The following is a 26672-nucleotide window of genomic DNA, read 5'->3' as shown; positions in this document are numbered from 1 at the left end:
GACAGAGGGTCTGGCCGAGAATGGTGGATTCTGGGTGGGTCTGGCAGGTACCAGGGGGCCCGTCAGGGAGACCCTTAATTCCGAGGAGGAGGTTTGGGTGGCTCCCTCCAGGCTCTGGTGCAGGGATCGGGAGCAACCGCTGTGGAAGGGCTGGCAGGAGGGTGGACACCCAGGGCTGGGCTTGTCATATCTGGCCAGCAAAGGACAAATGTCATTCCCTGCCCTGCCCCAGTGCCCCCCTACTGAAGAACTGTGGGAAGCCATTCTCGCACGTGATTGGGCACCTCCTGGATTGGGAGTGAGGCGCTCTGGCCAACTGTGCCGGAGCTATCCCCACCCTCTCCAGGTGCGAGAGCCTGTCCGTGTGGGGGTGTGACTGACCACTGACCCTGAGGCCAATCACTGACCCTGACCTTGGAATGCTGCCCCCCTCGACCTTCATTGGATGGAATTTTCCCCTGAATTTCTTGTTCCCCAATAAAAGGCCACTCCCTGGGGTGCTCTCTCTCTCTCTCTCCTGCTTGCCCTGAGTAAGCCTTGCTGCCCTACTGGGTGGTGAGAGGTAAGAGCCAGAGAGGTGAGAGCCGTCTCGGACCTGGTCATAGAAAAAGGTCATTGAGTCTGGGTGTTTTATTTTGATCTCACTAGTTAACTTCTATGCCACAAACCTCTTTAATGAAACCAGCGTGCTGGTCGCCTGGTGGAAAGAACCACCTCGCCGCTCCTGGACACAAAATTTTAATGCCATGGGCCTCCGTCTCCCTACGCGCACTCTGACTCCATGCGGATGGACAGAGAGGCTGGGTTCAGCTGCAATCCCGGTCAGGGCCTCCTGGTTGGAGACCCAGGCAGCTCCAGGATCCCTAGCCCAGGCTCTGCAGGAAGTCCACCAGCAGGTGCTCCGGGAAGCCAAAGTCCATTTGCAGCAGCAGAAAGCCCTGGAGAGAGCAGCAGGCTAACTGGCCCCAAGGCCACCAGGAGGCACTGGGCGCGCCCCTCTGCCCATCTCCCCAGCAGCCGCCAGTCACCCCAGGGAAGCCCTCTGGGGCTGCGTCCCCAGGAGGTGGGACCGTGCACTCACATCACGAGAGATGATCTCAGGGTTGATGATGTCGAAGAGGTCCAGGCCCTTGCTGTTCATGAGCGCCGTAAATGTCACCTCGAGCCCTGGGGCAGGGAGGGAGCCCCAGTCAGCCCTTCTTGGGGAGCAGGCCCAGCCCCAGGCTTGTGGGAGACGTTGGGACCAACATTCTGTGAATCTGCCCTGCTTAGCCGACCCTGGGGAGCAGCCATCACTCCCAGGCCTGCTCTGGGGGTCACGCCTCCCCTCACTGATCTTCCAGGTGCTCTTTGCCACCACACAGAGCAGTCGCCCCAGCAACCCAGCTCAGTCCACCCCCCATTTCAGCTCCATGATACAGATGGGGAAAACTGAGAGACGGAGACGGTCAGCCAGGGTGATTCCTGTTTCTACTCTTCTCCTCTTGAACAAGCAGATATTAAAAAATGAAGACCGGCCTGTCCCCTATGCCCATGGGGAACAGGGCACAGAGCTCTCGGAAGGGCCTTGTCCAACGCACACCCCCTTACTCTGTGCCAGTGTCTCAGATTCCACCATTAAAGTCACTGCAGAGGGACAAACATCCTACAGTGTCAAGATCCAAAGGGAATCTGGGGACCATCAAGTCTGACTTCATTTCATAGGAAGGGAAACTGAGGCTGGGGTACAACAAGGTCACACCCTCCAGCTGTCAGGCCCAGCCTTCTCTCTGCCGTTGACAGTGGGCTCAGCCGCCATGTGGGTGGCAGTGGTAATGTTCTCAAGGGGAGCCAGAATCAGGGGTCCATGCATCTGGCCAGGTCAGTGGCCTGCATTGCCACCAACAGGGAGAGGTACCTTAGGGAAGGGACGCAGGACCCCTAAGTGTCATGGCTGGAGAATCAGAGGCCCCGGGGGCTGCCTGGGAAGGGGTGGGGCCTCTGCACTCCGCCATCTGAGAGGTGTGGGGACAAAGTCAAGTGTGACCCGCACCCCAACCTCTCCGCCTGGCCACACTTACGAGTCATGACCTCAGGGATGCCCACCGTGGAGACCATCGACCACAGGAAGTTCTGGGCGGACTTGAAGTTGCTCTGTCAATCAGAAAGGCCCACAGTGAGTGCTCCCTGGGAGCTCAGCAGCGACCCATGGGTGGATGGCCACACAGTCCACGTGAGCATTCATTCAGGTGCCCAAGAAAAAAGACATCCCAGCCAGCCCTCGCCTGCTGCCTCCTTCCTGCGAGGTCCTTCCGAGGCCCTGGGGAGGGCGGGGGCTGTTATCCCATTCACAGGGGGAAAACTGAGGCCCAGGGAGAGGCCCCATGGCCAGGACTCTCCCGCCTCCTCAGTCCACACTACCACGACCCCATTTCTGCAACATGAGAGTTCTCCCCGCAGACACAGCGGGAGGAGGGTCACAGGTGACTGGGAGGGGACATATGGGCCATTTCTTTGGGTTTTGTTGGTTTCATTTAGGGACCTCTCCCTGCTTTCTTCGAGGCATGAGGCCCTACAGACTTATCTCCCAAGCCCACCTACCTCATCGATGCTGGAAGTAGACTTGGGTTGAGTCCTGAAATCAAAAAGAGATGGGAACTGGGCCCTCCGTTGGGCTCCTTTCTGGAACACCCCCCAGAAAAGAAACCCTAGGAATCTAGGTGCTTCAGCCCAATACTTAAGGCCCTCAGTAAGAAAGGCCTTTGGAATACTGTCCCAAGGTTTGCCATTTCAGCCAGGCACGGTGGCACACACCTGTAATCCCAGTGGCTGCGGCAGGAGGATGGCCAGTTCAAAGCCAGCCTCAGCAACTTAGCGAGTCCCTGAGCCACTCAGCAAGACCCTGTCTCTAAATAAAATACACGACAGGGCTGGGGATGTGGCTCAGTGGTTCAGTGCCTCTGGGTTCAGACTTCAGTACCAAGAAGAAAAAAAAAAAAAGATTTTGCCATTCCAGATGCCAGACCTGAGCTCAGGTCCCCTCCCCTCTGCTGGGCCCTCCGTCATTCCCTCCCGTGGTGTCTCTTCCTCCTCATCTAGACTCTAGGGAAGGTCTCTCCCTGTTGTCGAGCCGGAAGTCTGCACTTCCCCACCAGGACCCAGTCCCCCCCCCCCCCGCCACCCCCCGCCCCGACTGCAGAGTCGGGACCAGGTTGGCTGAGCTGCTGCCCACCCCCCTGCAGCACCTACTGGAGATCCAGGAGGTGCAAGGACAGCTTCTTCTTGGCATAGGAGGCCTGGATGGTGGTGACGATGTCCTGGGGGGAGAAACCAGATCTGCTGTGAGCCAGGGGCTTCCCGAAGCAGAGAGCAGCCCTCCTGTCTGGGGCTCCCGACTGCACGGGGCAACCAGATGGACAGGTGTGGAGAGCTGGGGTCCCGGGATCCTGGGGTGGAGCTGAACTCCTGGTCTTCTGAAAAGAGCGGGAAGGCCGGGCGTGTGACCCGGGGCAGAGGGCTTGTACAGCAGCTCCAGGGCCTGCGCTTCCTCCCCAGCATCAAACCCAGGCCAAACCTGCGCAAGTCCCCAGCACCTGCAGTGGCGGCCTAGGACCCCGAGTCCCGCCGGCACTTCCTGTCCTGGTTTCTGATTTACCCATCCCCAGTCTCCTCGGGCTGGTTAGTCAGAAACCACAGAGGAGCAGGACTTCCCGGTGCGGCTCGCTTCTTCCACCTCCAGAGGGAAGCCGCGTCCGGGCACCTGAGGATTCCTCTGCCTGGGGTCGGATTGACCTGCATTTTCACACTTTGGACGTCAGACACACGGGAGTGCCACTGCTCCCGTGTGGTCCCCTGACCAGCAGCGTCAGCACCAGGAGGAGGATCGTGATGCAGACTTTCAGGCCCTGCCCCAGACCTACCAGCAGAGACCCTGCAGATGGACCCAGGAATCTGCTTTCACAGCCTCCCCAGGGGATGCCCACGCCAAAGCAGGAGACCTGTGGCACCAGGCGACTCTCAAGCAAACTGATGTTGAGTTGAAGTTGCTCTAGCACTTCCTGAAGCACACATTTTTATTTTATGGTGCTGGCCAAAAGTAGAGGTTGTCACCATTTGACGCGGTTATCCCACCCCTTGGCATATACCCATAGGACTTAACATCATCCTACCACCGTGAGGCAGCCACATCAACGTTTATAGCAGCCCAAATCAAAATAACTAAGCTATGGAACCAACCCAGGTGCCCTTCAAGGATGAATGGTAAAGAAACCGCGGAATATAAACACAATGGAATATTACTCAACCATAAAGAAGAATGAAATCATGGTATTTGCTGGTAAATGGATGGAACTGGAGACTCTCATGCTAAGTGAAGTAAGCCAATCCCCAAAAACCAAATGCCAAATGTTGTCTCTGATAGGTGGATACTAACACACAATATGGGGGCAGGGATGGAAGTTCATTGGATTAGACACAAGGGAAGGAAGGGAAGGGAGGGGGGAATGGGAATAGGAAAGACAGTGGAATGAATCAGACATAAATTTCCTATGCTCACATATGGATACAGGACCAGTGAAACTCCCCATCACATACAACCAAAAGAAAGGGATCCTAAATAAGAATAAGTCATACTTCACATATGTAAAATATGTCAAAATACACCTTGCTGTCCTGTGTATCAAAAAAAGAACAATAAAAACAAAGTAGAGATTATTCAGTCTTTTGTTCGGCGAGCTAGTTATTCTCTGCCTCTGCCCATTACGCTGTGAGCTTCATGCGGACCACAGGGCCTGGCCCAGAGGAAGAATTTAACAGATGTTGTTAAAAATCCATGAATGGATGAATGTTCTGGGGCTGCAGAAACTACTGACTCAATAAAAATGTGACGTGTGACCTTGAACAAATGACCTGCCGGTTCTCCCTTTGAAGAGGCCTCTGTCTGGTAAAGGGGTGGCCTGGTGGATCCTTGGGGGCAGCTCCCACCAGGGCCCCCCCGTGGGTCACCTGCCCTGGCTCTCTCCTGGCCCCTGGAGAGCTGGCCGACACTTATTTCTGGAAAAGCCCCCTTCAGCTCCACCTGATCCCACCCTGGCTGACAGCTGATGTTCACCACCAGATTCACAAGTAAGAAGAGAGGTTTTGGGGTGGGGGCAGAGACAGGAGAGGATTACTGGAAAAGTTGGTGGGGGGGGTGAAACAGGATACCCGGGGAGGAGGTGTTTGTTGTGTTTGCAAAGATTCTCTGCTTGACCAAAATTCAGGGAGGCTCCAGAACCTTCTCCTAGGACCACGATGTGTTGCCTATAAATGAGTTTTTGCAAGAACACCGCTAAACCAGTCTAGCAAGAATCCCCACCTTCAGTATCTGATCAGCCTCATCTCTGATCTGGTTTCTGATCCCCCACGTGGCCCACGGGATATCTGGACCCTCCTTAGCCCAGAGGTGCCCTCTCAGGGCACCCTAAGACCCCCTGCGGTGGTCCTTGTCCTTATCATCCCCACAGGCTGAACAAAGCCTTAGCTTTCACAAGTATTGCAAAAGTACTGAATGCGTTTTTCTGAAATTTTCGGATTCTTCAATAACAAACAATAAGTAAAGAAAATGAGATAACATGAAATTTTAAGAGATTTTCAAAAAGGTAAATACCACGTGCTCTCCTGGATTGGCTCTTGGTACAGAAAAGGGGCATCAGTGCAAAAACTGGTGGGAGCCCGTCTGGAGTCTGGTCCTGACAGTGTTCCTCACTCAGGGCTGAGTCACAGCCCGTGGGGTGGGTTCTGAGAGACATCAACCACAGGGAAGCCAGGAGGACAGCAAGTGACCCCTCTGCATGTCTTTACAACTTTCATTCAAATCTGAAATTCTTCCAAAATAAAAGGTTGATAAAAAATAAAATACCAAAGGGAACTCTGCTCCATTTGTCCCTTGTGGGTGGCTGAGGGCAAAGTACTTCAGGGAGTGTGGTTCTCTTCTTTAGATTTCTCTATTTTCCAGGGTGTGCCTGTCTTATCTTTATCTTTAGTTTCTAATGTACTAAGAAAGCTTGAGAAGCTGGGTGTGGTGGCGCACGCCTGGTACCCCAGCAACTCGGGAGGCCGAGGCAGGAGGATGGCAAGTTCAAGGCCAGCCTCAGCAACTTAGTGTGAACTTGTCTTAAAATAAAAAGGGCTGGGGATGAAGAAAGAAAGAAAGAAAGGAAGGAAGGAAGGAACGAAGGAAGGAAGGAAGGAAGGAAGGGAAAAGGAAAAGAAAAGAAGTATTAAGGACACAGAGAAGGACATCAGGGATCACGTGGAGCTTCAATTCTTTATCTACAATCACAAAATCAAATAAACTCTGCAAACTGAAAGCCGTTTTTGTTTGTTTTTTAAGTGTGTGGCCAAAGCCTGGCTGTCCCAATGGGAGGCCTTGGAGAGTGTATTTATCTTGCTTCTTTTGAGCGTCCGGGCGTGTGGATTGTGGAGTTCCCCCCGCCCCGGCCCCTCTAGAGCGTTCCACTCACGCACTGCGCTGCTTTTCTAAAACACACAAAGTTTTGAATCTGGAAATCCACGTGGCCTAATGGATTTGGGAGGAGGAACCCCCAGGCCTGGTGTGCCACGGAGCCACACGCAGAGGTGGGGAGATGGATTTGGAGACATCAGAGGCCCCTGTCCCCTGCCCTGGATGGCCAGGTCCCTGCCCCTCCCCCCTGCACCCACCTCACCTCTTCAAAGGTATGAGCCAGAGCAGTTTGGCCATCCGGGTGGGGGACGAGGAATTTCACCACCACGGAGGAGGTGACCACGACGCCCTTGTTCTGACAAGAGATCTTGGGCCTCTTCGGGCAGTAGACGATCACTTGGGTCTGGCTGGTGGGAATATTGCCGAATAGCTGTGGGAGACAGGGGTGGGGGACAGGGGCCATTAGAAGAGCTGTCACTGATGCCCTCAGCGAGGGAAGGGATGAAGCTGACTCGGGTGTCCCAGGGCTGGGAGAAGAGGAAACTGCTGGGGCAGAGGCTCCGGCCCCAGGCTGGGTTCCAACTCTGGAAATCCTAAGCTGCACCACTTCACAAATCTGCCAGTTAACTGAAAAATTAAGACTCTTGTCTCTTCTGACCATTGGGTTTTTTTGTCCCCCGTGTACTAGTGAAGCTGTTCCTTGCCCTGTCCCCTCTCAAGGGTGGGAAGGACACCTTGGCTTAGCCTTTGTGCTCCGGCTTCACCTGTACCCTGGGGATAACGGTTCCTGCCTCAGAGGACGGTTATGAGGATTAAATGAGATGATTCAAGAAGGAGCTGAGACTAGGTCCTGCCACACGGTGACCCTCTCTTCTAAAAATATCCATGGATTCCCCACTAGGCTTCATCCCTGGGCCAGAAGTAGGGTCACAGCAGAGAACCAGACAGACCAGCAAAGCTCAAATTTATCAGATGATTCCAAAGCTAAATGCAAAATTTCAACTGAGAGGCAGTTTAAAGGAGAGATGGACCAGGTTGTGGCCCCAAAGCCCTCAAGAGGAGATCTGATCTGTATCCAGGAAGGTGGGAGAGGCCTTCCCTGAGGATGAGGAGGAGTCAGATGGGACAGGGGGAGGGAAAACCCTTCTAGACAGAGAGGACAGCACATGCAAAGGCCCTGTGGAAGGGACTGGCCAAAATAAGGACTGGACAGGTGGCGAGTGAGGCTGGAAGTGGCAAGTAGCCTGAGATCGGCTTCACCTGCCTGCAGAAGGAGAGCCCGTGGGACTGGGCTCAAGGAGACCTCCACCCGGGAACCCACGGACCCAGTGGATGCTTTACAACAAAACGTTTTATTTAATACATGGCCAAGCTCAAAAGAAAGACAGGGCCAACCCCAGGTCTCAGAGAGGGAGGAATATTATAAGGCAAAGCTATAAGCAGTGTGGCCCAGACAGTAGGATGTGGCTCCAGACCACACTGTCCTGGGTTTTATGTCCTGAGAGAGAGAAAGAGCAGCGAGAGGCAGAAGAGGAACCAAGTCATTTCCACTCAGTGAAAAGGAGACTAAAAATCTTCCCTTGTTTAAGAATGTCCCGGGGAGTGTCGGAGGGAGGCGAGAGGGTGTCAATCAAAAGGCTCAGCAGGACTGAAGGTTGATTTATACGGCAGGGCGTCCTGAGCTGCGTGATCACGTCACATCCAAGACTAACACGTGACGTAGTCCTGAGGGCTCCCAGCAGAAATAAATACCAAACTGTCTTCTTAGGGAATTTAGGTTCATCCAGGGCACAGCTGTCCACGGAAAAATCATATTCCACCAAAGACGAGCTCGTGGACAGACAGGAATGGCAATCCACACAAGGAAACCACCCACCATGAGGGGTCGCCAGCAAACCCACAGGCAGGAGGGTGAGGACCCAAGAACCAGACATAGTAGAACAACCTGGGGGAAAGTCCCAAGTAACTTTTTAAAAAAATGATTAGAGGAAAGAGCCACCATGAAATGATGGCACTCTGGGGTGGGAGAGAAGAGAGATTTTAAAAACAAACTCAAAAAGTTATTATAAATAAAAGTTATTGAGGTTAAGATGGAAAACTCAGTGGGTGGATAAATGGATATGACCTAGCTGTAAAGAAAATTAATGAATCGGAAGAAATGTCTGGAAAAACTATCCGGAATTTAGGAATTTTGCACAGAAATATCAAAAGATGAAAAAATATGTCAGAGTAACTAACAGATATAGAAGATGGAGAGAAGGTCCAACCTGCGTCTAATTCAAGGAGGCGAGAAAACAGAGTAGAGGTAATAACTGAAGAGATGGAGACCGAGCCGTTCTCAGAGGTGAACCATGACGCTGTGTCTAAAACAACTAGGTTGAGAGTAGACAGGGGCCAGGCAATACGGGATCCCCGAGGCCAGCGCACAGAATCTCGCCATATCCCGCGACCCTGGTCCTTTATCTTTGATGAGTTGTGAGCTGGCAGGAAGGTGATCAGTTTTACTTCTCGAATAGATTGTTCTATTGACCTCCTTAGAGAACAGATGGTCAGGGATATCAGGATTCAGGAGGACTCCCTGCAGAGGGAGCCCTCCAGGAGATAATGGTAGTCAGGTCCAGGGGGAAGGTGGAGACAGAGAGGTGGACAGACCCTACCAACAGTGAGGATGTCTGATGGACAGGACTCAGGAAGGGGGATGAGGGAGGAGGGAGGGCAAGGGCACTCCAGGCTCCGAGCTGCACACACGGAAGGAAGCGAGGCGTCTGCAGGGCTGGGAACAGGGGGGGGGGGGGCAGATCTGAAGCTCAGAAGGAAGAGAGGCCATGTCCACGAGGACAGCACGAGGACACAGAAGGAGCAGGTGGGGGGAGGGGCTGGAAGAAGGAAGCTGAGGGACGAGTTTCACTGGGGCCACTGCCCAGCTCTGGGGAAGTAGCGTAGCAGTGGTCACCAGGCAGTTACTGAGTTGGTGAGGATGGGGGTGGCCGAAGGCTGGGCGAGGGGCAGCTGGAGGTTCAAGGATGGTGGGGGAGGATGAAGTCACTGCAGTGGGCGGGGCGAGCGAGACCAGAGGCTGGGGGCAGTTTGCCCAGAGACAGCGAGGATCTGCTCAGGCCAGGGACCGGGGATTCACAGTGGAACCTCCCACGGAGAGAGGGACTGTGGACATCATTGCCACTCGGCAGAGCAGGCAGAGGCTGTGACCCCCAAGGAGTCTGCCCGAGGTTGGCTTTGGGATCAGGGATGACCAGTGGCCTCATCCTCTCGCCAGGGCCCTCCGAGCCTGGGGTGATCCTGGGCGTCCAGCCTCCCGCAAGGCCCAGTGGCCTGGGTAACAGAGCACGGTCCTCGGGGCCGTGACAGCTGGCTCTAACCCAGCTCTGCCATTTGCTGCGTTCCCCTGTGTGTAGACGGGGACCATGGCCGTGCCTCACCCCAGGGTTGTCATGAGCGTGGCAGGAAGTCACATGCAGAAAGGGTCCAGCTCGGGGCCCTGGATGGAGCTCAGGCCGAGCTGTCCTGGTCACCACTGCTGCTGTGGCTGGCTGAATAGGGACTTCTGAAGCAAAAGTAGAATCGGGGTACAGAGACGAACCCCAGCAGCAGGGCAGTTACCTCCAGAAACATGTCCTGGTTGGTGTTGAAGCCGTGGGTCTCCAGCACTGCCTGAAAGAGAGGGGCCAGAGATGGCCAGGGGGTCAGTCCTCACAAGGAAACCGCAGGGATGGGGTGAGAGGCCAGGGCCTGACCCCTCCCCAAACCAACTCCCGACCCCCCCCCACATGATCTGACATGCTCTGGGCAGGTGGGGTGCAGAGGACCCCTGACCTGACTGGAGGCCACACCGTCTACATGACCCTGGGGAAGTCTCTTCCCTTGAGGCTTCCGTTTCTCCATGAATTTAATGACAGGCATGGACTGGGGACCACGTAAGCACTTCTGGTATAGAAGAGTGCAGATTGGAGCCACCTCGTCCAAGCTGTGTGTTCTTGGACAAGTTATCTACCCTCTCTGAGCTTTGTTGTGTTTTTGTTGTTGGAAAATGGAGGTAGTGACAGTACTTACCCCACAGAGTGAGCGCAGCCAAAATACATTCAACACAGATGGTAATGGCAGCTCACGTTCATGGCTCAGTTCCCGTGTGGCAAGCATCTGCCTATTTAACTACTGATTCCTCAATTGATGGGTCAATCCACCCAACACACAGTAGGTCCCAATCAATGCTGAACTTCAGGGTCATGGCTGCAGCTCGGATGGTTCCTGGCTCCTCTGGTGCCCCCAGAATCTCCTCCATGCTCCTCCGCTGGGGGCACGCATGCCACCCACCCACCCAGGGACGTCCTGGCAGCCACCTGCCCCTCACCTTGAACTCCTCCCCGGTCAGGCTGAGCCTGAGGCGTCCATCCTGGAAGGCGGCCCTGGCCAGGGAGTCGAGGACTTGCTCCGAGAACCAGAAGTAGAGCATGCGGGCGTCCCCCAGGAGGCTGGGCGAGAAGGTGGGCAGCGGGAGGTCCTCGGAGACGTTCTTGTAGATGAAATGACCCTGGAGGAAGCGGGGGATGCTGGCTGCCCCTCCCCTGTGTCCCTGCTGGAGCGGCTCCAGGGACACTGAGAGGAGCCGTGGGGAACACCCAGCCCAGAGGAGCATGGGGAGCCGAGAAAGAGCTGCCCCTGGCCGGCTCCCAGCCCAGCCTTCCTCGCTCAGGGTTCATCCCGAGGCTCTGCTCTGTTCCCAGCACCGGGCGAGGTGACCCAGCAGACGTGTCACCACCCTCAAAGCCTGACATTCCAGGAAGGACTGCAGGCAGAGCCGTGGTGGCCCTGGGCCTCTGTGCTCTGTGACCAGGACAGCTGGCCAGCCTGAGCGCCGTCCTGCACCTTCTGGGACCAGGGGATGGACAGGGAGCCCCACAAGTGGCAATCGGGTCAGGCCCCTGCCCGGCGCCTGCTCCTCTAGCCCGCGAGGGGTGAAGGGGCTTCGCGGGCGGCCACGAGCTCCCTGAAATGTTCCTTGGCTCACTTTCCTGGGGACAGGCTCCATCACAGACAGGCTGCTGGTTCTCTAAACCCACCACTGCAGAGTTCTGTGACACCCCGTCTTTGACCAGGTCACAGCGGCCTGGGGTACACTTCTTTGCCTTCCTTGCAGCTAGGACCATGTGACGGAGGTCAGGCCACTGGATGTGAGCAGAGTGTGGGGTGACCAGCCAGCAACAACACAGAGCCTGCATGCCCAACAGCATGGCGCTGCAACCCCCTGCGCTGCTCGCGGTAGCCACTCTGAGCAGGAAGTGAACGTCTGAGGGTTCAAGCTGCTGTTACTCTGGGCATCTTCCTTACAGCAGCAGAACCTAGTCCTAAGTAGCTGTGGTAGAGCTTCCCAGATGCCCCAAGGGGCCTTGGCTTCTCCACACCCAATGGAGGATGCTGGAAGCCAAATAAGCCTTCTAGAAGGAGCTGGTGCTTTGCGAGGTCCCTGGGAGGGGAGGGTCAGCACAGAGGGTCAGACACAGAAGCTACCCCCCACCCCTGCCTTGCCACACCAGGGGACACCTGAAGAGGTGCAGCAGAAGAATGTGTGGCTTCCCCAGGCTGGGGGCAGTGTGACCAGAACACAGGTAAGGACGGAGGCTGAGGAGCACCCAGGAGGGGAGCCCTGCCACCCCCCACCCCCACCTTGTGGTGTGACTCCAGGTGGGCTGCTGTGATGTCAGGGGGTCCTGTCAGGGAAATGTCCACCCGGATGTCTCCAGAGGAGAGGATGCTGGCTGCGGGGAGAGAAGGGCAGGCTGGAGCCCAGGATGAGAGCTGCCTGGTGCAGGGGTCCCCCAGCCCCCCACAGGAGCCCCGCCTCCTGCCCAGTGCTCCCGGGTAAAGTGGGTCCTGGGGGCACTGGGGGCACTTTTCATTGTCTTTTCCCAGCGCCTGTCGGTCTGGTGTCTGTTGGCTCCACCAGCAGGAGTCCTGGACGCTGGTTCCCTGCGGGAGGCCCAGGCTGGAGCCCCAACCTGCCCTGGGGGGGCTGGACGGCAGGAGCCGGGATCCGACCTTGCGGGTTCCTGTCCTCAGCCCCAATGGCACCATCTACCCCAGGGCTGTGTCTTTGTGGGGTCAGGGGTCAGCAGACATTCTCTATAAGCCACCAGAGGGTAAGCGCCCACTAGGATCCCAACTGTGCGCAAAAGTGCCCCCCCCCCCCCCCCCCCCCCCGCAGGTGAGTGGGCGTGGCCACGTGACAATCAAAACTTTACAAAAGCAGAGGATTGTGTTTCCCAGCAGGGAGCGACAGCGACACCGCCATAGTCCCCTGCGGTGTTTCCCAGCCTGGAGCAATTGGGCCTGGGGCGCAGGGCCCGCCCTCGCGCCTCCCTGGGCCTGCGTTCAGCACCTTGCTGGGGAGACCCTGGGCCAAGGCGCCTGGTGGGAGGCCAGCGTGGTCCCCCGCCCAGCCCCGCCCGCACCCCGGTTCCCGTCCAGGCGCAGGGCCGGCGCTGGCCACTCAAGGCAGGCCGGGAGCGGGATGCCCACCACGCCCCTGGCCCTGCCTGGAGGCTCCCCTCCCACCACCCTGCAGCCACCTGGAAGGTCCCCTGATCTGGGGTTTCACTGTGACTGCAGCTTCCCTGTTCACTGAGCACCTACTCGGTGCCCGGGACTCGTCAGCTGGCCTGGCGCAGTGGCTGCGGCAGCGGCGGGAAACCACTGCAGGGCCCACGCTCAGGTGCCTCTCCTCTGCTTCTGGATTGGGGGCCTCCTGGGCCCATAAATCAGTAAGATGGGGTTGGTGGTTCCCTCCTCCCCGGGTCACTGGGGCTGTTGCATCCGGGAGAGCAAGTTCAACAAACAGCCGTGCTCTCCCCGGGCGTGCCTGGGGAGCACAGAGCTTCCCACTCTCAGGATACTCCTCTTCTTGTCTTGGGTGCCTTCCAGGGGCCCAGGGATGTTCCCATCGGACAGATGAGAAAACTGAGGCCTGAGTCTGTCCTTCCTCCCTTTCCTTTTTTGGAACTGGGGATTGAGCCCAGGGGCACTCTACCACTGAGCTACATTCCTGGCATTTTTAATTTATCTTTTTGTTTTGAGACAGGGTCTCACTAAGTTGTGGAGACTGGCCTTGAACTCTCGATCCTCCTGCCTCAGCCTCCTCCATGGCTGGGATGACAGGTGTGCACCACTGAGCCCAGCTAAGTCCTCTCTTCTCCACTGCAGAGTCCCCCCTGGGATTGGAGGGAAGAGGCCCGGGGAAGGGCGGGGGAGTGCTCCACCTACATCCTGCCCTCCTCCTCCTTATCTTCTATCCATGTTCTTGAAATGTGTTTGACACTGAGCTTGGTGCTCGGGGTACGGGGTGCTGATTAGGGCTGGTGATGGACAGACAGAGTTCTGTCTTATGCTTCATCCATACTTTTTTTTTTCCACCTGAGTCTCATAGTCACTCTGTGAGGTAGGTGCTATTATCCCCTTTTTACTAATGAGGAAAACGAGGTTCAGAGAGGGTAAGTCCCTGGCTCAAGGTCACACAGCTTATGAGATGGCAGCTTCAAGGGAAGCAACTTGCCGTAGCCACACTAATCACCAGTGCCAGAGCCAGACAGGGACCAAGAGAACCAGCAGGGGAGTGACTGTCCAGAATCACACAGAGACTGTGGTCATTTTCTGTTCCCACCACTGCCTTCTGAGGCACACAGACAGAACTCACCGGCCCTTGTCTGGACAAAGTCGGCCATGATGTTGGAGATGGCGTTGATCTCTTTGCAGATCTGGCGTGGACAGAGCAGGCAGCTTATCAGGCAGGGAACTAGGCCAGAGAGGAGGCAGGGTGTGCCTCCCTCAAGCTGTGTGTGGGTGGCAGTGCTGGGAATGGGCACAGGGGCCTGGCTACCTTGGGAAGGTAGGAGGGGCACCTTCTCAGGGAAGGGCAGGAGGGGAGGTGGGTCTGCTCCCAGCCCCGACTCTGGACCACAGGTGCCACAGCTGCCCCACTCACCTGCCCCTTCAGGACCAGCCTCAGAGTAAAGGAGATGACGTTTGTGAACAGCTGCTGGATCCAGCTGGGCCTGAGGCAGTAGCAAGAGCTAGTGAGCCTCCAGCCGGTCCTGAGCGTCTGCCGAGCGCCTCCTGTGTGCCTACCTTTGGGTCTCTGCTGGCCTCAGAATCCTCAGAGAGCTCAGGAGGTGGGGATTATTATTCCAATTCACACTGAGATCACTGAACCCCAGACATGAGCATGAGCCACATCATCACCTCAGAATTCCTCAGGAGGGCCCATGTCATGCACAGGGTCCAGATCCATGCATGTGCTGCTCCCTCAAACCAGCCTGCGGGTCTCTCCTGCATTCCAGGTTTGAGACTGGGGCCTCCCTGAGCCTCAGCATCCTCCTCTGTGCCATGATACTATTCCTAGCTCCCTGATAAAGGAGACTGGCCAAGACCAAGAACCTCTCAGGTGGGGAAGCAGGAGCTCAGGTCCTGGATCAGAGGGTGCTGCTCCCACCCCCCAGTGGTGACCTGTGTGTCTGGAGCGAGTTCCTGAGCTTGGCTGCAGCTTTGTCTGTGGTTTGATGGGGGTGACTGGGGTGTAGGAGGCAGGGGTGGACACGGAACGTTCCTTTCCTTCCTAACCCCAGGCCTCGGTTTACCCATATGTGAAAATGGGGGTAATAACAGAGTCTGTCTCCTAGCACTGGATTGGGTGAGCATCAAATCAACTCAGCGAAGCGTTCACAATCACTCTCGGCCTGTTAATGTTCTCAACAACTGCTAGTCTCCATTCTTGGAGGTTATATGGATGGGGAGGGACTGAAAATGGCCCCACCCAAGGTACCGATGGCCCCAGGTTGGGTAGTCCACAGGCATGCCCTATGGGGGGCCCTGGAGGGGGCACGGGCACATCAACAGGATGGGATGCAGGTGGGAATGGGGCTCAGCAGTGGGGATGGGGGTGCCGGGGCCGTGGACTTACTTATGCTCTCCTTGGAGGTACAGGAGCAGCTTATGGAAAGACAGGTAGCAGTTGGGGGCACTGGTGCGCACTCTGCCAGAGTCAGAGGCTGCAGAGAGGCCCCAGTGTCACATCAGGGCAGCCTAGGCTCCTGGGCAGTGCCCACGGGGTGCCCAGCCCAGCTAGGAGCCCCTTCAGCTCCAGGCGCCCCAACCCTGTAAACTTCCCGGGTTGGGCCTCCTTCCGACCTCAGAACCTCCGACGGCCCCACCTTCCCTTTCTGCTGAGACCAAGCCCTGGAGCCTGGCCTCCCTGCCTCCCCAGAGGGAGCCGGATGCCTACTCAGCTGGGTGCTGATCTGGAGGTCCGTGGAGGAGTCGATCTCGAAGTCAACAGAGTGATTGACGCTCAGCCTGCAAAGAGCCAAGGACCCAAGACCCTCGTCCTGCCCTGTGACACTCACAGGGCCCTGGAGGGGGCACGTCAGCTGACGGGCGTGCTTACCCCCAGGCGCTTGTGTAACCGTAGCTCAGGGTCCCCCGGATGGTCACTGATGCGTTCTGGATGGAGATGTCGATGGACCTGGCCTCCACCAACTCCACGTGGCTGCTGGCCATGGACAGGTGGCCGATCTGGATGCTGTGAGAGCCACGGGAGGGAGGAAGGAAGGCCGTGGCAGGGTCAGGGAGGGGCCAAGGGGGACGCTGTGGTTATAACAAAGCTAAAGACCTTGAGGCAGGTGGGGGGTGCCCCTAGGCCACCTGGGTGGCTGTGGTGTCCACAGGATGCTGGGAAGCAAGAGAGATGGGACACACCACCAGGGAGGACGGCCGGAGATGCACCTGGGCAGAGTTGGAGATGGGGGGGCCCAGGGCCCAGGCCTGGGGTGGCCTCACAAAGACAAGGAAAGAGTCTCCCTAGCACGGCCAGAGGGAGCCCAGCCCTGCTGACACCTGGATTTTTAGCCCAGTGCGACCTGTGTCGGATTTTAACATAATAAACACGTGATGTCTGAAGCCACCAAACTCTGGGGATTTGTTATGGCAGCCAACAGGAAATGAGAAGAGTGGGCCTCAGCAGGCCCGGAGAGGGGAGCCAGGCCTTGAGCTTGGGTAGGCAGGACATGGTCAGAGTGGGGCTCGGGAGCACCCTGAGGGAGAGAACAGGGAACCGAGTTGGCCGGTGGGACACTCCAGACCCGCATGCGCTCTGCCCACCCTGGCTCTGACGTGTGCCAGCGTGAGCCTGTGGCTGAGAGCAGCCATGCCTGAAGCAGGTCCTGAGGGCGGCTTCCCTGCTCTGTGCCCACCGCAGCCCCCAACGTGGTCACCGTGGCTGTCCCCACTGAGCAGATATGGAAATGGCTCAGAGAGTGTACGTGACTTCAGAAGGCCTCTGGGATTTGATCCTGGGCCTGTCAACCCCAGTCCTGCATCACGAGCCACAGTGACATACTGTGACCAACTGTGAAAGCCAGACCCTGCTTCCTCTGTTCATGCTTTCCACTGCCTTCTACTCCGGAGACAGAGCAGCAGAAAGGATTCTCATTGCGCCAGGGGCGCTGGCACACGCCTGCCATCCCAGAGGCTCGGGAGGCTGAGGCAGGAGGATCAAGAGTTCAAAGCAGCCTCAGCAACTTAGCCCTAAGCCACTCGGTGCGACCCTGTCTCTAAATAAAATACAAAAAAAGGGCTGGGGATGCGGCTCAGTGGTCAGGTGCCCCTGAGTTCAACCCTCTCTGGACCCGTCATCACTCCAACCAACACCGACATCAAGCATGGCCACCACGGCTGGCTCGACCCACGCACGCCGGCTGGCCAGCAGTAACACTGGATCCCCCGGGTGGCCTGGCCATCTGAGTCCCTACTGGTTTCTTGGGCTGGGATCTCTGAACCGCTCCCACGCACTTCTGCAGTCCCTGAGCGCAGGGACAAGGATCCAGGTTGGTATTATCCTCGTTTTATAGAAGGGGAAACTGACCCCCAAGGCCTCACCGAGAGCCCTGCGGGCACCTTCACGCGCCTCCCGCCCCTGCCCAGCTGCAGGAGCCTCTCCAACTATGGGCCGAGGGAGCTCAGGGGTGGACACCGGGCTCCACCCAGCAGCGCCGCCAGCGCCCCCTGGCGGTGACAGGCGCGCACACTCCAGGCCCAAGGTAGACCTAAGGCAGGTCCAGCTCTCCAGCCGTCCTGCCTGGCCGGGGAGGAGGAGCTCGGTTTTATGACCACGAGGCGGTCCCCGGACAGTGTCTGCGCCACCCTCGGGGCGCACATAAAGACCAACATCGGCTCTGAAGTGCCAGGAAGTGGGCTGTGTTCCTGGAGCCGAGCTTTGCAGTCAGGTCAGCCCGCCTCGCTGTGTGACCTCCAAGCACTGTGACCTCTCTGAGCTCCCGCTGCCCCTTTGAGCCCCGTTGGGGCCGAGGAAGGCAGAAGCAGGGCTTGTTTGTAAGGGCACCTGGTCCATAGCAGGCCCTTGCCTGCTTCCATCGTCCCCAGCAAGTCAGGAGAACTCTCTGTCCCCTGCCTCAAGTGGCCCGGGAGACACCCATCCTCCCAGGGCACTGGGGAAGGGACCCTCCAAGACCTGGACCTGCTGCAACACTCCCATCAACCCCCACGGGGCCCTGGAGGCGGGGTGCAGGTGCGGGGCGGGGCGCAGGTAAGGGGGCGGCTCCCTGGGGCTGGGGCCAGACCCACTGCCCCTCCCCTCCCAGCCACTCACTTGTGCAGAGCATAGTAGACTCGACCGAGGAGCATCATGGTCTTCTCTCCCGTGATGTCCGGGTAGCTGGCTCGCTGGAAGGCCGTCTGGATCACCTTGGCCGTCTCCTGGTTCACTAGAGGGGACGGTGCAGACCAAGGGGCTGCAGACCCAGGTCGGCCACCCAGCTCAGCCCCAGCCCAGCGTTGGCCATGGCTCAGCCTCTTTGGGATGAGCCCCTCCCCACAACAGGACTCCAAGCTGAGAGGCATGTCAGGTGGCAATTCGCAGGGGACACAGAGAGCCCTGACCCTGAGCCCAGCCAGAGACCTTGCTCACTCACACTCTGGATCCTAACACACAGGCACCCATGATCCTAGTCAAAGTGACAGCCCCAGCCCCAGCTACACACTGACCCCAGCTGTACCCTGACCATGCTGGGAACCCCCTTCCCAAAACAACTGAGTCTATAATCCTGGGTCTTACACTGGAGAAATTCTGTGTTAGAGGTCATATCATTGAGCCTCTCTGTGCCCTTTTTGTAGTGAGCAAGAGGCTGAGGCCCAGAGAAGGCAATGAAGTCAACCAAGGTCACACAGCAGCAGATGACAGAGTCTCGCTTGCCTGGGCTTATGCTGATGCCTAACTCTGGCCATAGAATGACTTTCAACACCAGCTACACACTAACCCAAACTTTGCCCCCAAGTGTGATCTCCCAAGAAGGCCTTCCTCTGAACCCCAGAATGACTGGGGGTCCCAGTCCCAAACACGAATCCCATGCCTGGCTGTTAGCCTCCCGGTGTCCGTGTTGCTCAGTGGTCACCTGTGGATCTACCCAGGGCAGTCTGCTCCTCTGAGATCTTACTGGTTTATTAGGATAGTGTCTTTTCCCAGCTCCCAAGTACTTTTGTCCCCGATCTCTGTGACAAAAGGTCCGGGATGGCATCCCCCTCCTTTTGCAGAAGGGGAACATACCTTCCCATCAAGGAGTGTGAAGGTGAGGTCAGCAGGGAGAGGAGAGCCCCACCCAGCCCCTCGCACAGGGCTCCGCTCTCTCTGGGCTAAGGTGCAGCAGCTCTGCCCAGGGCTGGCCCCTGACCACGGGGGTGTCCTTGAAAAGCCCCCTGCTGGGCACCCAGAGGCCTGGGGGGAGGGTGCTACTTACACACCAGGAGGGCGGGCTTGGTGATGCGGCACACAATGCCCGCCTGGCACGGGGTGCCTCCAGAGCAGGCGTGGGCACTGCCCAGCAGGGCCAGGGTCAGGAGGACGGCAGCAAGCATGGCTCCCGGTGGCTGCGGCGAGTGGCCCCGTCCACGCCCGGCACAGCTCCTAGCTGCGTGTCTGCCCAGCCTCCACGGGACGTGAGGCGCTTCCGGGCAGCAGGGTCTTTCTGGCCTCCTTCCTGTCCAGCCCCTCGGGCCTCCTCTCTGGACATTGGGCCAGCGCAGCCCTCCTCTGCCCGTCACCTGCACCATGTCTGTGACCCTCCTATTATCTGGATAATATTATATTATCTGGATTATTGTTCATATCCTTCCTGGAATTCATTCTTTTGATTTAAGTAAATGAATCCAAGTACAAATGTCATTTCTCGATGGCCACAAACAGAAACCAAAATACAATGGCCATAAACGAAACATCCAGTTCTCGCCGGATACCTTTGCCCTACAGTGACCCAAGCCAGAGGCCTGCCAACCAGGGAGAGCATGTGGGGGAAGGCCAAGAACTTGGCATTGACCTTCCTCTTGATGTGACTTGAAAGATTGAAATACAACCCCATCCTCCATCTGCAGCCCCCGCCCCAGTGGCCTGTGTCTCATTTTTGGGGATATTCTGGTTTAGAAATCTTTGCATTTAGCCTCCCTTTTGTCTTAAGCAAGAGTCTAAGACACAGAGAGGCCAGGAGAACTGGCCATGGTCACACAGCAGCGGGTGAGAGGGCATCTCCAGCCTGGGCTCCCTCTTGAGCCCCAACTTGGGCTTCCAGGTCTCTGCCCCTCCTTGGGGGTTCTCAGCTTCCCCCCATCTCCTGTCTTTAGGGTCAGATTGCTGAGGGGCTCCCCTAGAGGCCATCCCTTGGTCCCCAGGCTGCCTCCCTGGGGTTTTTGTGTGTGCAATGACAGTTGCCTGGAATCGGATTCTCCTGGGTGTGGACCACTTGGGTTCCCGGGGTTCCCTGTCCTGGGCTTCAGGGGAAGGAGAGCGGGAGGAGCAGCTTCTCACCTGCCACACGCACTCATGCTGCCGCTGGACAGACCCCTGCGAGGAGGGCCCAGGGGGCCCAGTGGCAGGTGACACACAGTTGACACACAGCACAGGTGCAGACCCAGGGTCTGGGGTGCCTGCCTCCGGGGCACAGGGAGCCTGTCTGGGGCAGGGTGGGTGCACGCGCACTGGGAGAGCCCCGGGCTCTCGGTGCCGAGCCTGGGCACTCCCACCCAGAGGCATTGGTGTCTGGGAAGACCTGGGTCTTAGAAGAAAGGGCTGGGCTCTCTGGTCTCTGAGTTTTGTCGTGAGGACGTGTTATCTTTCAAAAGTTGCACCATACAGTATTTTACCCACATCCGGGGCCAACAAGTCCCCTGTGACAACTGGGATCAAATGACTGGCAGCTCCTCCTTGAAGCCCAGGGAAAGGAGCCAGGGCGGTCAGGCCTCACACCCCAAGGGAGAGCCGGGCAGGGTGGACGGAGTGGACTCACCAGCTCCTTCTCAGAGGGTCACCCTGCCCGTGTTTGCTCCCAGTCAGGAGCATGTACAGAGCAGGCTGCGCCCCACATTTCCCACAGCTCAGAGAGGTTAGTCTACTTCACCGGGACACCCAGCCTTGGAGGTTTGTACCCAGAAAAACGACGCGCTTTCCCCTCAGCTGAGGTCAGGTGTCCACGGGTCTCTGGGGTGAGGGCTGGAGGGCAGCCATGTAGCCACACCCCATCCGCAGGCCTGGCGGGACCTCCCAGGAGCTATTGTCCCGCTGCTGTTCCACTCCCGTGGCAGGGAAGGGCAATGACCGGGAGTGCCCCGGCCAGTACTGGTGGTCAGCCACTGGTGGTCAGCGGGGAGGCGAGGAGGCGAGGAGGAGGCCCCACCCTCTCGTGCAGCCTGGCCAGGGGCCTGGCACTAGCTGGAGTTGCCCACAGACAGTGGGTCAAGAACACCGTCAGAGCCACCTCCCGCCCAGAGAAGCCAGGACCCTGGGCCTCAGACTCAGCAATGATCCTAAAGGTATCAGCTCTTTCCAGCAGGGGCATTTTGGGGTATAATCTACTTTAATCCTTTTTATTCTTTTTAATCAGTTTTTTATGGTGGTGAAATTAAATTTACCATTTAATTAAAATGACTGCGTTGATCATCTTAAAGTGGGCACTTCTTAAAGAAGGTATTTAGGACCTTCACAATGCGGGGCAGCGGCTGGTCGGATTCCAGAACATTCTCACACTCCGTTGGCAGGGACTCCAATCCTTCCTCCTTCTCCAATCTGCTTCCTGTCTCTGTGGATCTGTCTCTTGGGGACAATCCTATAAGTGGAGTCATGTAACATGTGGCTGGCTTCCTTCACTAGGGTGCTTTCCCAGGGCATCCACACTGTGGCATGTACCCAGCCCTCCACTCCTTTCTGGAGGAGAAGGTAAAGTGTGGTGTAGACGTACAATGGAATATTGCACAGACATGAAAAGGAAGGGAATCCTGACTCACACTCTAACATGGATGGACCTTGAAAACTTACACTAAGCGAAACAGGCCGGACCCAGCAAGACAGGTCCCCTTACAGAGGAACCTCGGGTCAACACAGTCAAGAGGTGAACTGAGGTTAGAAGGTTAGGGGCTGGGAGAGGGGGACGGGGAGTCCTTGTTGAAGGGTGTAGACTTTCGTTTTGCAGGATGAACAAAATGGGATGCACGACGGGAATGTCATCGATGGCACAAAACTGCCCACGTAACAGGGACTGAGATGGTGCGTCTTGTCGTGTATATTCCGTCCCCAGAAAAATCTAAATGAATGTGAATTATCCCTAAGGAACAAAGTGGAGTTTGTAAAGACCGAATCTCTAAATCAGCTCTGCTGAGTTTTCTTCTTGCCTGAGGCTCCAGTCAGCCTGTCCCAGCTCAATGGCTGAGCTTGTCCCGTGGCAGAGCAGGGTGACGGCCCACTGATCCCCAGGTCCTCCTCCCCTACCCTGTGAAGCCAAATCCACAGCGTCGGAGGTCGGGTCCAGAGGATCTGGGGCAGAGCGGGGCCCAGGACCCAGGTGGGACATTCCCGTCCCACCACGGGGGACCTCCTTTCATCCAAGAATGGGCCCTGTGTCAACAAGGGACACAGCCGCAAGGACCAGGCAGGACTCCCTGGGAGTAGCTGCTGGTGATGGAGAAGAGAAGCACGTGGCCTCGGGCCGGAGGGGCAGGGGACACCACGGGGAAACGGACTTACATGGGGAGGCTGGGGAGAAGGCCTGACTTGGCCACTGGCCCTGGAGGAAGACGCTGTGTCCAGTGATTTGGGGTGCTGGGCCCTACACCCCCAGGCCTGGGGGGGACTTGGGTTAAAAGCAGCTGTAGCCTAAAGTGGGCCACAGCCCGGGGGAGGCCCACCCGGGGACAGGGGTGGGTACAATGGCCCTCCCAGAAACCCTGAATCTGTCTCCGAGGGTCAGCCTGGGCAGCCTGTCCTGTGGTGTGACTGTGGTTTGTCCCCTCTGAAGTTCGCTGGGCGACCGGCCCCCCTCAGGAGTCTGGAGAAGGCAGGGGCGTCACCTGACATGGGGCTTTGGGTGGGGCTTGGGAGAGTTGATCAGAACTAGACAAGACCCTCAGGAGGCCCGTGGCTGAACGCTGGTGGACGTGCAGGAAGAAGCAAGACCTCTCTCTGCCTCTGTGTCCTTGGTCCAGAATGTGAGCCCAGATGAACCTATCCTCTGTGCCCCTTCTCCAGCCGGGCATTGTGCTATTAGTGACAGAAAGTGGACTCACCAGGCCTCTAGGGAGGCAGGATGTGGGGTCAGCCAACTGGGGCAGGAAGGTCACCCCCTGGGCTGCAGGGAGAGACCTGGCCTTCTACTGGGACAGGAGGAGCCGTCTTTCTGTTTACGACCAGGGCCTGCGGGAGGGGCCGGGCATTCCTGGGGTAGGTCACCGACCTGGAGAAACTCAGGACTGACAGAGCCCAGCCACCGTCACTGCTCCCTCCCAGCTAGGGTCTCAGGCCTGCAGCTCCTGGGGGACCAGGGGACAGCCCCTTCAGTTCCAGGAGCTCTGGGGGGGGGGGGGGCTGGGCTACCTGTGAGAGTCAGCTGTGAAATTCTCAGGAATTCTGCAGGGCAATTATTAGACAGAGCCTTATCAAAAATCAGATTATACAAACTCAGCGCAGTGGCACACGTCTGTAATCCCAGCAATCTGGGAGGCTGAGGCAGGAGGATTGCAAGTTCGAGGCCGATCTCAGCAACTTAGCAAGACCCTGTCTCCAAAAAAAAAAAAAAAAAAAAATTTTTTTTTTTTTTTTTTTAAGAGCTTGGAGTGTAATTCAGTGGTAGAGCACCCCTGGGCTCAACCTCAAGTACCAGAAAATAAATAAATCATACAAATTACTATGAGATGCTTTATATTAAAAACAAAGCTAGTACTCAAATCTTCTCTCTCCTAATTTGTGCTTTTATTACGGTTTGCTTCTATCAATGCAGAACTCTCACCCACACGGTATCCACGTTGTCTTATGCATCACGCGTAACTGAAAGTAGACGGAGGAGGTGGCCCGTTTACTTGCGAGTTCTACCCTGAGGTCTTCTCTGTATGGTGGGGTTAACTGAGTAATGATGTGTGACCCTGGGTCTCCGACTAGTGCTGTGTTCAGGAATGCCACATCGGTAGCTGGAAATTACACCCCAGAATACCAATTATTGTCCCCCACCCGGTGACACCACTTTACTCCTGGGTGTGGCCCTTTGAACACTTTTCCTTGCACTTATGGGGGGGTGATTACTTTTAAATGGGATCACACTACGCAGATTCTTTTATAAGTGACTTCTTACCTACCATCTCATGACAATCCCTTTACAGAAATAAGGGCCATTATACAAGATCTTTAATAATTCACACAGCATTCCACTCGGTGGCTACATTATGATTTATTGAACCAAACCCCAAAGTTAAATATCTCTTGCCTCCCTGTTTGTCCCATGAAGTGTCCTGGTTGATGAGCGGCTCTGTGCCTTTACCTGCAGCCGGGGTTAAGTGTTCCTTAGGATAAACTGCTAGAAGGATGGATTTCTGGGTAATGTTGCGTCTGGTTTTGATTTGCCCAGTATTTTTCTTTCTGTGCCTGGGAACATGCGCACTCATATCTTTTACAAAAGTGCTGTTCCATGTCCTGCTGTTTTAAAATTATGGTTTTATTATTTGCTAACATGCCTGCTCCAGTCATTTGAAGTCTCTATTAGGTTCCTGTGGCTGCTGTAACGAATTACTCCATTGTTTAAAACCACAGAAATTTGTGCTCACACAGTTCCAGAGTGCAGAATATATATTTTTAAATGTATTAAAAAGTCTGAAACCAATAGCCCTGGGTGAGATCAGGGTGCCTGCAGGGCCGTGTGGTGAACCCAGTTTCTGCCTCTTTCCACTTGTGGTAGCTGCCAGAACCCCTTGGACTATGGCCACATCACTCCAATCTCTGCCTCATGGTCACGTTGACTTCTATAAGGATATTTGTAACTGCATTTAGGGCCCATTCAGCTAACTCAGGATAATACCTCAACCCAACATCACTAACTTTATCATATCTGTGAAAAAATTTTTTTTCTCCTCTATAAGGTAAATTCGCAGGTTCCAGGGATTAGGGATTAGGGAGGGCTATCTTTGTTTTTAAGAGCCATCATTCAGCCTGCCACAGTGTCATCAAAGGAAAACAGTATGTGTAATGATCCCTGAGTCACCCCAGGGGATTGGTCCCAGGACCCCTGTGGAAATGAAAATCCTCAGGGTAGTATTTGCATGTGAACTGGGCAGCTCCTCCCATCTACTTTCAGGTACCCGAGGCATCAGACAATGTGGATACCGTGTGGGCGAGAGTTCTGCTGTCCTGGGTAAGGGATAAGGGCAAGGGGACAGAAGCCGACGTACAGGCAGTTCAGGTGCCAGCACTGTAGGCCTGTCTACATGGCCAGGCCTGTGAGAATGTGATGCTTAAAAATATATGCATTTTTTTTTCATCTGAGGTTGGCTGAATCCGCAGGTGCAAACAGCACCGTGAAGGTGAATGTCCTCAACACGACTGTTTCTCCACAGCAGACCATGACGACGGAGCCCCAGACCCCATTACGTCATTCTGTAGTTGTGTGGAGGGTTATCAGGAAGGACACACACTTGGCTCACTTGGTCATGAACAGGAGCAGGCATGGGGAGCTAAGGCACCCTGAGGCCCACGGGTTGCCTGGTTCCTCAGCATTTGGGCACAGGCAGAGGGAGGCCACTGATCCTTCTCTCTCTCTCTCTCTCTTTGTGGGGGGTACTGGGGATTGAACTCAGGGGCACTCAACCACTGAGCTCCATCCCCAGCCCTGTTTTGTATTTTATTTAGAGACAGGGTCTCACTGAGTTGCTTAGTGCCTCGCTGTTGCTGAGGCTGGCTTTGAATTTGAGATCCTCCTGCCTCGGCCTCCCAAGCTGCCGGGATTACAGGACTGTTTCACCGCGCCCAGCCCGCTGTGCCTTCTCTAAAGAGGGGAGTCACTGAACCCCTGAGGAGGAGCCCCTGAACCTCTGAGCCTCAGCATCTCCATCCCCGGGTGGTGTGAGGACAAGAGGAGCTGGTACTTGGGAAGAGCTAAGCACCGCACTGGGCCACAGTCCTCTGCCTCTTCCCAGGGGCTCACCGCCACCCTGCCCGGGCTGGCAGGAACCTGCTGCCCACCAGCACTAGGTGCCTCAGCAAGGCTTGGTCCTCTGAGGTTGGCAGCAGAGGAGACAGCCTTCCCTGGAAGGTGACAGCCCTGAACAGGACCTGCCCTGAGCAGGCCTCAGTAAGGATTTGCAGGTCAGAGGGAGGAAGGAGGGCCAGGGAGTCCTGCTGGGCTGTGCTGACACCCCCGGCTGCACACAGCCCGTTCACACTGGCAGGGGCAGTGGCCATCCTGGACAGAGGGCATCCCACCAGAAAGGCTTTAAGGTAGCCAGGCGAGGTGGTGCGTGCCTGTAATCCCAGCCCTCGGGAGGCCGAGGCAGGAGGATCACTAGTTCAAAGCCAGCCTTAGTGAGGCCCTAGGCAGCTTAGATTCTGTCTCAAAATTTAAAAATAAATAAATGACTGGGCTCAGCATGTGGCTCAGTGGTTAAGCACCTCTGGGTTCAACCCATGGTACCAAAAAAGAAAGAAAGAAGGAAAGGCTTTAGCCTTCAGCTGCCCACACTGGAGGCTTAGAGGGGCCCACTTTCCGTGAGCCCAGCAAGAGCCTTGCAGACCAGCAGCGTCTGAGCAGGCCGAGGGCTGGGAAGGAGACAGGCGGCCACAGAGTACCCAGGAGAGGGACCCCACGGAGCCAATAAGCCATCCCTGCTCCCAGAGGCCCTAGGATCAGCGTCTCAGGAATCTAGACCATTTGGG

General features: G+C 56.5%; 1 protein-coding gene across 1 annotated transcript; it reads right to left on the bottom strand.

Moving 5' to 3' along the window:
* Positions 1-615: 615 nt before the first annotated feature.
* Cetp (cholesteryl ester transfer protein) lies at positions 616-19528 on the bottom strand. The gene is made up of 16 exons (XM_046434981.2): positions 19237-19528; positions 18093-18207; positions 15873-16007; positions 15711-15781; positions 15390-15477; positions 14415-14484; positions 14127-14187; positions 12104-12195; positions 10791-10970; positions 10043-10093; positions 6687-6854; positions 3229-3296; positions 2581-2614; positions 2061-2133; positions 1082-1167; positions 616-938 (listed from the first exon to the last, which is right to left on the bottom strand). The coding sequence occupies exons 1-16, from the start codon at positions 19352-19354 to the stop codon at positions 864-866; spliced, it is 1485 nt and encodes a 494-aa protein (XP_046290937.1). The 5' UTR covers positions 19355-19528; the 3' UTR covers positions 616-863.
* Positions 19529-26672: the final 7144 nt, after the last annotated feature.

This window comes from Marmota monax, unplaced genomic scaffold, assembly GCF_021218885.2.
Source record: "Marmota monax isolate L192 unplaced genomic scaffold, Marmota_monax_Labrador192_F-V1.1 WCK01_AAM20220418_F8-fsc00024, whole genome shotgun sequence".
Classification (NCBI taxonomy): Eukaryota; Metazoa; Chordata; class Mammalia; order Rodentia; family Sciuridae; genus Marmota; species Marmota monax.
The sequence above is the reverse complement of the archived record's forward strand: the minus strand, read 5'-3'. Positions and strand labels throughout refer to the sequence as shown.

Excerpts from the sequence above, each read along its gene's own strand:
- Cetp (XM_046434981.2), bottom strand. The coding sequence starts at position 19,354 with ATGCTTGCTGCCGTCCTCCTGACCCTGGCCCTGCTGGGCAGTGCCCAC. Across the intron at positions 15,478-15,710 it reads CCAGATCAGCACCCAGCTGA|CCTCTGACTCTGGCAGAGTG; the intron begins GTAGGCATCCGG and ends GCCTCTCTGCAG. Across the intron at positions 939-1,081 it reads CTGAGATCATCTCTCGTGAT|GGCTTTCTGCTGCTGCAAAT; the intron begins GTGAGTGCACGG and ends TGCTCTCTCCAG.